The 9,424-nt window shown below is 48.6% G+C and overlaps 1 protein-coding gene across 2 annotated transcripts in view; it reads right to left on the bottom strand.

Annotated features, from left to right (window-relative positions):
* The window catches only part of cwf19l2 (CWF19 like cell cycle control factor 2), a 38,116-nt gene extending 34,034 nt beyond the window's left edge, over nucleotides 1-4,082 (bottom strand). Inside the window, exons 1-3 of one of the 2 annotated variants that reach the window (XM_029652593.2) lie at nucleotides 3,965-4,082; nucleotides 1,581-1,691; nucleotides 1,193-1,297 (exon numbers count right to left, since the gene is read on the bottom strand). In XM_029652593.2, coding sequence (XP_029508453.2) covers nucleotides 1,193-1,297; nucleotides 1,581-1,691; nucleotides 3,965-4,057 — 309 coding nt within the window. In that variant the 5' untranslated portion in view covers nucleotides 4,058-4,082. Of the gene's footprint in view, nucleotides 1-1,192; nucleotides 1,298-1,580; nucleotides 1,692-3,805; nucleotides 3,886-3,964 lie in introns of those variants that run through there. The other variant, XM_065024280.1, reaches the window with a different exon arrangement.
* Nucleotides 4,083-9,424: the final 5,342 nt, after the last annotated feature.

A 9,424-nucleotide genomic window follows, 5' to 3' on the forward strand; every position in this document is an offset into this window, starting at 1 on the left:
GTGTACGGTGTTCCCTCCGACACGTTGGTGTGGCTGGCTTCCGGGTTAAGTGAGCATTGTGTCAAGAAGCAGTGCAGCTTGGTTGGGTTGTGTTTCGGAGGAGGCACGGCTCTAGACCTTCGCCTCTCCCGAGCCCATAAGGGAGTTGCAGCGATGGGACAATTGGATAAAATAAAAAGAATAATAAAAAGCAGCACCTTTGGCAGTGATTACAGCTGTTTGTCTAAGAGCTTAACACACCTGGATTGTAAAATGTTTGCCCATTATTCTTCTCAAAATTCTTCTGTCAAATGGTTGTTAATCATTTTCAGATCTTGTCATTGATTTTCAAGTAGATTTGAGTCCAAACTAACTTGGCCAATCAGGAACATTCACTGTCTTCTTGGTAAGCCATCCAGTATAGATTTGGTATTGTGTTTTAGGTTACTGTCCTGCTAAAAAGGGAATTCATCTCCCAGTATCTGGTGGTAAGCAGACAACCAGGTTTTCCTCTATAATGTTGCCTATGCTTAGTGCCATTCAGTTTAATTTTATCCTGAAAACTTACCAGTCCTTAACAACTACAAGCATACCCATAACATGATGCAGCCACCACTACGCTTGAAAATATGGAGTGGTACTCAGTAAAGCGCCCTTCTTTGTGAGGCATTGGAAACCTCCCTGGTCTTTGTGTTTGAAATTTACTGCTTGACTGAGGGACCTTATATATAATTGTATGTGTGAGGTATAGAAAAGAGGTAGTCATTAACCAAAAATCACATTAAACACTATTATTGCACACAAAGTGAATCCATGCAAATTATTAAGCAAATGTTCACTCCTGAACTTATTTAGACTTGCCATAAGAAAGGAGTTGAATATTTATTGACTTGAGATATTTCAGCTTAATTTGTAAACATTATTCAGCTTTGACATTACGGTGTATTGTGTACAGGCCAGTGATAAAAAAAGTATTATTATTATTGTTGTTTTTTAAATCTCTATTTAATCCATTTTAAATTCAGGCTGTAACAAAATGTGGAAAAAGTCCAGGGGTGTGAATACTTGCTGAAGGCACTGTATGTTCAGGACAGAGGACAGGAAGCCCAAGAGAGGGAATCAGACAAAGGGAATGTGAGATGTGAGAGGAAAAGAAAGGTGAAAGGAAAGGAGGGGGTGCAATACAAAGATATGCCAGTCCAATGACACTTACCTCTGAGCTGGACCCATCTCCTCCTTCAGCTCTCTTCTTCTCCTTCTTCCTCTTCTTCTTAATCTTCTTGGCCTTTTTCTCTTTCTTCTTCTTGCCTGAAACCTCCTGAAGGTGACAGAAATGAGTGGGCCTGATTAAAATATGCTAAACGAAGTGATCAGTATGAAGACGTGATAGATAGGATAAAGGATTTGGAAACATCAATAAGCTAGAGCTACAAAAAAGATGACGGTATAAAAACAGCTCAGCTCTAGGTCACTGTTACTGGATGACAACCAAATATTGACTTTGGGGTCAACCATACTACTAGGCCATGCAGAGGATAGGGAGGTCACACGAGCTACCTCCTTAAAAGGTCATGGGGTTACCAACGCAACGACCTGCAGACCTGTTCTAGCTGCTGCAGTCGGAGGTCAACTTCAGGGAGCATCCAGGTGTCCTCTCCTCGCTGTCTCTTCAGCTCCTTCCTTTTCTCCTCCTTCTCATACTGCTGCTTAGCCTGAGGGAGGGAGGGGGGAGATTAAGTGAGAGAGGGGGAGGAAGAAGGGAGAGATGAGGTGAGAAAGAGAAATAAATGGAGAGAGTTCAGGTGTGTCACCATTTCACAAACACCTCACACTGTGTTTATATAGTCAACACAGCTGCTCAGGAGATAACATGGACCCCACTACTCTGTGTTGATGTTTTTGTGTGCATGACATACATATGTATGGTGTAAGGTGTTTAGTGATTGTATGTGTGTTCTGAAAGAGGAATTTAACCATGTTAAAATGAATCCGGAGTGGTTGCGTCACAGGCCTTATCTCCCTGCAGCAGTGTTTGTCCTGCCATCCCCTTCAGAGGCCATTACCTGACTGACGACACCTCATATTTGCACACACACTATGGTGTGCCTCGATCAATCACACCACTGTAAACAATAACAATCTGCTTCCGTTGATGCAAGCCTCCACCTGCCTTGTCATTTCCTTCCTGTCCTCAGAGAGCACAGCATCATTTGCTCTGTATTTCTCCCTAGTAATCTATTGTAAAAGTGATCTTAACACCTTACACCATACAAAATGAAGGAGCTGATCGTGGACTTCAGGAAATAGCAGAGTGAGCACGCCCCTATCCACTTTGCTGGGACCGCAGTGGAGAAGGTGGAAAGCTTGATGTTCCTCGGCCTACACATCACTGACGATCCACCCACACAGACAAATCAAATTGTACTTGTCACATGCGCTAAATACAACAGTGAAATAGTTGCTTTCAAGCCCTTAACCAACAATGCAGTTTTAAGAAAAATAGGAAATAAAAGTAACAAATACAGTGTGGTGAAGAAGGCGCAACAGCACCTCTTCAACCTCAGGAGGCTGAAGACATTTGGCTTGGCTCTAAGACCCTCACAAACCTTTACGCACAATTGAGAGCATCCTGTTGGGCTGGATCACAGCCTGGTACGGCAACTGCACCGCCCGCAACCACAGGGCTCTCCAGAGGGTGGTGCGGTGTGCCAAACACATCACCGGGGGCACACTGCCTGCCCTCCAGGACACCTATAGCACCCGATGTCACAGGAAGGCCAAAAAGCTCATCAAGGACAACAACCACCCAAGCCATGACCTGTTCACCCCACTACCATCCAGAAGATGAGGTCAGTACAGGTGCATCAAAGCTGGGACTGAGAGACTGAAAAACAGCTTCTATCTCAAGGATATTACTGCACTGTTGGAGCTAGGAACAAGCATTTCACTACACCAGCAATAACATCTGCTAAATATGTGTATGTGTAACAGTATAGCTTCCATCCCTCTCCTCGCCCTTCCTTGTCTCTTACCAGGGACCCTCTAAACACACCGACAACAGCCACCTTCGAAGCAGAGCAAGGGGAGCAAGGGGAACAACTACTTCAAGGTCTCAGAGCGAGTGACGTCACCGATTGAAACGCTAGCCGTTTCACATCGGTTACATATGTGACCAATAACATTTGATTTGATCACCTGAGGTGGGTAGACAGAGGCAGAAAGAAAGGCATGCACCAGCTCTGTTATGTACAACCTCGCCACCTAGTGTTTGCCATATTCACATCACACCTGACTGACCACCAGAGAGAATAACAGCATTGTACTGTAGCAAAGCCACCATTGGGGGGGGGGGGGGGGGGGGACATGTAAACAAGTTAATGTACTTGGGAAGGAATTGAAAATGAATGCAAGTAATGTTAACTAGTTTTTACAAATACTTCAGTGCAGTGTTCGACTGTATAGTTATAACACACGTTTAAAGGTAGTTAGCTTAGCTAAGACGAAATAGGTACAGTAGCTAGCCAGCCAGCCATGTGACTCTGGTTCGTGCTATCCGGATTCTTTCGGAAGTCCCTAACCCATTTTAATGTTCAACTTCAGTGTGTGGGGTGGGGAGACGTCCCAATGATCCCTACTAGCAAGGACCATGTGACTTCCTATCACTGTTTTGATGTTTGCTAGATAACTGGCTAAGATAGCTAGCTACACATATATGCTGTACTAGCTAGTATGTAATAGCATTATTCAAACGACTTATTATCCCTGTATTGTATTGAACATACGTATATGTACCAATTGCAAATATTGTAGAAAATGCATCACAAACCTAGCTCACTAAGTCGTATGGCAGACCTTCAGGCTAGCTTTTTGTTAGCATTCAACTAGTTGTTGCAGCCATACACTTGGCTTTTGTACTGGCGTTATATCAACGTATCTTACATTGCGCATGTCGACTAGTATCTAATTATAAAGCACACATATATACCTTCTGAATAACCTCCTCCCTGGCTTTACGTTTGTATTCTTTTCGGACTTCGATGCTGTTAACACTTTCAAAACTGCCTCCGTGCGTCGCCATAACACTGCCGTTAAATGTGCTTCCATCAACTGTCGCAAAAATATTTACGACCCCTGAAAATACATTGTTTCTGGTTAATGTAGTCCTCTGCATTGGATCGTACAAACAAATAAAACATTTTTTTTAAATAGATAGAAATACAGTTGTATTTTGTGAACGTGTGAACAAACCGATATAAAAACCAACCTGGATTACCTGGAAAATTATTGTACAGGTAGTAGGGCAGTGCACTCATCCCATAACTGCAAGGTTCAATCCCCCCTCTTTTAGGCCTTCATTTAACGTTTTCTCTGTTCTCAATCTCACTGTGTCTGCAGAACACTACTTGAGAGAAGGGATATAGTGTAGCGCTCATATAATTAAAATGTCATTCTCGTTCTGTGGTGGCTCCAGTGTGTTATGCTGGGTAGGCTAACGGGAAAGGGATTATACAGTATAGGCCTGCCTATGACAAGGCCAAGATGTTTACCATAATAAGGAATGCAAAATGGCCTATAATGAATAGGAATGTATTGCAATGATGTTGTCTTGATGTCACTATCCGTTTGATCAATACACTGTGGGCAGGCAGACATCTAACCACCTTTAATTTTCTGAAAATGTCAAGTGCCTATCTGAGGCAGACAACAACAGCAGCACAACAATCAATAGCCAGATAAAACACCAGGTACGGTAGACTCCAGCCTCCTCCTCCTTTTAACTACATAACTGTTTTTTCAGTCCCGGTGGACTCAGACAGTTGCAGAGGTAATTTACCGGGAGCCATTTCTCAATTATCACGGGGCTGCTTTGAGATACCGTCACTGCCACGAACAAGATCCATTCAGCTATATAACTCGTCTGTTGGACCTTATCTCATTATGATTGGTGTGTGTGAGTGTGTTGGGTGTGTATGTCCATTTCAGGTGCTGTCTACAGAGAGCCAGATTCCCTGACAGCACAAATGTGGTCCTGAATACTGATACTCAGGCTGCTCAGGGACCATGCAGTAGCAGATATGGAGGGGAGCGAGCAAGAGAGGAGAGAGAGGAGCATACAGTTTTTGATGAGCTGGACATTTGGGGCCCCTCTCTCTGTGATTGTCTGGTACCGCCCTCATTGAGATGAATTAGTCTGGCATTGGGAAGCAATGGCGGCAGCAGCAGACCAACACACTGCACTAAAAATACCAGAACTTACAGTGACTCAGCTTGGCAATGAAGGGTACTTAAGGAATAGCTTACCCCAAAACGAAAGTTTCCATAACACCAAAGTTTTCAGTCTAACGGAGGTATGAAACCTTTGTAAAGTGAAATATTTAAATGTTACAAAGACACAAATACACTATACCCCTTCAAATTAGTGGATTCGGCTATTTCAGCCACAGCCGTTGCTGACAGGTGTGTAAAATCGAGCACACAGCCATGCAGTCTCCAAAGACAAACATTGGTAGTAAAATGGCCTTACTGAAGCGTTCAGTGACTTTCAACGTGGCACCGTCATAGGATACCACCTTTCCAACAAGTCAGTTCGCCAAATTTCTGCCCTGCTAGAGCTGTCAACTGTAACAGCTGTCGTAGATAATTGTTTCAGAAATATAATACTGTCTATAGAAATATAATACTCTCAGAAGAACTTTTGAATTCAATGTAGACTTTAATACAAGTTATTAAAAGCCGTGCTGGTCCGCGGAACAGCCGTCGCTTCTTAGCACTGGCTCTGCTTTTATACATACATAGTATTTGTGTACATCACATATGTAAATAAAGTTACTCCCCCTTAGTATCTGCTTTTGGTTACAACGATGGCAGAACTCTTTCCATGTTCTAAAAATAATGTACTGCATGCCTATGTTTTACGTGTTAGTCCTCAGTTATCTTGCCTACACCTTTCTTCCTGTACCCTGCTGACCACAGCACGTTCAGCTGTCATGAATGCACGTATGGTCTTGGTTAATGTATTCCTACAAAAATAGAGTATGGTCTGGGTGTCATATGGCCTGGATATCATCTTCTCTTAATGTGCATGTCCTTGCTACTTCAGCCTAGCAGCCAAACCTATCTACATGCAATGCTGAGCTTTCCTCAATGGTTTGCTCCAACACAGCTGATATTGTGAAGTGGGAACATCTAGGAGAAACAACGGCTCAGTCGCAAAGTGATAGGCCTCACAAGCACACAGAACGGGACCGCCGAGTGCTGAAGCGTGTAGTTCGGAAAAATCGTCTGTCCTCTGTTGCAACACTCACTACTGAGTTCCAAACTGCCTCTAGAATCAACCTCAGGATAAGAACTGTTGGTCGAGGGCTTCATAAAATGCTGGCTGAGCAGCAGCACACAAGCCTAAGATCACAATGCCCCACGCCAAGCGTTGGCTGGAGAGGTGTCAAGCTTGCTGACATTGGACTCTGGAGCAGTGGAAACACGTTCTCTGGAGTGATGAATCCCGCTTCACCATCTGGCAGTCCGACGAACAAATCTGGGTTTTTCAGATGCCAGGAGAACGCTACCTGCCCGAATGTATAGTGCCAACTGTAAAGTTTGGTGGAGGAGGAATCATGTTCTGGGGCTGTTTTTCATGGTTCGGGCTAAGCCCCTTAGTACCAGTGAAGGGAAATCTTAATGCAACAGTATACAATGACATTCTAGACAATTCTGTGCTTCCAACTTTGTGGCAACAGTTTGGGGAATGACCTTTCCTGTTTCAGCATGACAATGCCCCCATGCACAAAGTGAAGTCCATACAGAAATAGTTTGTCGAGAATGGTGTGGAAGAACTTGACTGGCCTGCACAGAGCCGTGACCTCAACCCCATCCAAAATCTTTGGGATGAATTGGAACGCCGACTGCGAGCCAGGCCTCTTGTGCTCTTGTGGCTGAATGGAAGCAAGTCTGTTCCAGTACCTAGTGGAAAGCCTTCCCAAGCAGCAAAGGGGGACCAACTCCATATTAATGACAATGATTTTGGAATGAGATGTCCACATACTTTTGGTTATGTAGTGTATTTCAAGGTTACCATTCCCTTTCAACACCCTGGGGCTTTTTCTAACACTTAAAACTAAATACATACATTTGGAGTGAAGGAAATCAAACAGGTACTTTCCTCATTAATTTGAAGGGCATTATGTTTTTCAATCTTTATTATTTACAATAATCAGAGACAATAAAACGCATCATTGCCTCGTATAATTGTCTTGCCTTTATCTGATGAGGTGAAAAGCGAATTTATTTCAGAATTCAATGTTTTTCAGTTTAGGGAACTAATTCATTCAAATCTTGATGCTGTTTGTTTATCTGTCTCCAGTCTTCCCCAATATGACACACCTGGTCATGGTAGCTGCTCTGTATGGTCACCCTTCTAAACCTGACACAGAGCTCCTCTAATCAAATCACATTTTGATATGTCACATGTGCCGAATACAACAGCTCTAGCTCCCCCTTCTGGAACACATGGTAGTAGCGGTGAAACACGGGGCTGGGAGCGGGGCTGGGGGTAGGGCTGGGAGCGGGAGAAGGGCTGGGGGTAGGGCTGGAACTGGGAGCGGGGCTGGGGGTAGGGCTGGAGCTGGGAGAAGGGCTGGGGGTTAGGTGAAGGGTAATGCTCGGAGCAGGGCTGGGAATAAGGCTGGGGTAGGGCTGGGAGCGGGGCTGGGAGCAGGGCTGGGTTAGGGCTGGGAGCGGGGCTGGGAGCAGGGCTGGGTTAGGGCTGGGAGCGGGGCTGGGTTAGGGCTGGGAGCAGGGCTGGGAGCAAGGCTGGGTTAGGGCTGGGAGCAGGGCTGGGGGTTAGGTGAAGGGTAATGCTCGGAGCAGGGCTGGGAATAAGGCTGGGGTAGGGCTGGGAGCGGGGCTGGGAGCAGGGCTGGGAGCAGGGCTGGGTTAGGGCTGGGAGCGGGGCTGGGTTAGGGCTGGGAGCAGGGCTGGGAATAAGGCTGGGGTAGGGCTGGGTTAGGGCTGGGAGCGGGGCTGGGTTAGGGCTGGGAGCAGGGCTGGGAATAAGGCTGGGTTAGGGCTGGGAGCAGGGCTGGGAATAAGGCTGGGTTAGGGCTGGGAGCAGGGCTGGGAATAAGGCTGGGTTAGGGCTGGGAGCAGGGCTGGGAATAAGGCTGGGTTAGGGCTGGGAGCAGGGCTGGGAGCAGGGCTGGGTTAGGGCTGGGAGCAGGGCTGGTGTAGGGCTGGGTTAGGGCTGGGAGCAGGGCTGGGAGCAGGGCTGGGGTAGGGCTGGGAGCGGGGCTGGGTTAGGGCTGGAAGCGGGGCTGGGTTAGGGCTGGGAGCGGGGCTGGGAACAGGGCTGGGAACAGGGCTGGGGTAGGGCTGGGTTAGGGCTGGGAGCAGGGCTTGAGGTAAGGCTGGGAGCAGGGCTGGGAATAAGGCTGGGGCTGGGGTAGGACTGGGAGTAGGGCTGGGGGTAGGGCTGGAACTGGGAGAAGGGCTGGGGGTTAGGTGAAGGGTAATGCTCGGAGCAGGGCTGGGAATAAGGCTGGGGTAGGGCTGGGAGCAGGGCTGGGAGCGGGGCTGGGAGCAGGGCTGGGTTAGGGCTGGGAGCGGGGCTGGGTTAGGGCTGGGAGCAGGGCTGGGAATAAGGCTGGGGTAGGGCTGGGTTAGGGCTGGGAGCAGGGCTGGGAATAAGGCTGGGTTAGGGCTGGGAGCAGGGCTGGGTTAGGGCTGGGAGCAGGGCTGGGAGCAGGGCTGGGTTAGGGCTGGGAGCAGGGCTGGGGTAGGGCTGGGTTAGGGCTGGGAGCAGGGCTGGGAGCAGGGCTGGGTTAGGGCTGGGAGCAGGGCTGGGGTAGGGCTGGGTTAGGGCTGGGAGGCGGGGCTGGGGCAGGGCTGGGGTGGGAGGGCTGGGTTAGGGCTGGGAGGCTGGGGGCTGGCAGGGTTAGGGCTGGGAGGGCTGGGGCTGGGTTAGGGCTGGGTTAGGGCTGGGAACAGGGCTGGGAGCAGGGCTGGGGTAGGGCTGGAGTTAGGGCTGGGAGCAGGGCTGGAGGCTGGGAAGGCTGGGAGCAGGGCTGGGAATAAGGCTGGGGCTGGGGTAGGACTGGGAGTAGGGCTGGGGGTAGGGCTGGAGGTAAGGCTGGGAGCAAGGCTGGGGCTGAGGGGCTAGGGCTGGGAGTAGGGCTGGGAATAAGGCTGAGGCTGGGAGTAGGGCTGGGAGTAGGGCTGGGGGTAGGGCTGGGGCTGGGAGTAGGGCTGGGAGTAGGGCTGGGAGTAGGGCTGGGGCTGGGAGTAGGGCTGGGGGTAGGGCTGGGGCTGGGAGTAGGGCTTGGGAGTAGGGCTGGGGGGTAGGGCTGGGGCAGGGGGGAGTAGGGCTGGGAATAAGGCTGAGGCTGGGAGTAGGGCTGGGAGTAGGGCTGGGGGTAGGGCTGGGAGTAGGGCTGGGAGTAGGGCTGGGGGT

This window comes from Oncorhynchus nerka, linkage group LG11, assembly GCF_034236695.1.
Source record: "Oncorhynchus nerka isolate Pitt River linkage group LG11, Oner_Uvic_2.0, whole genome shotgun sequence".
Taxonomy (NCBI): Eukaryota; Metazoa; Chordata; class Actinopteri; order Salmoniformes; family Salmonidae; genus Oncorhynchus; species Oncorhynchus nerka.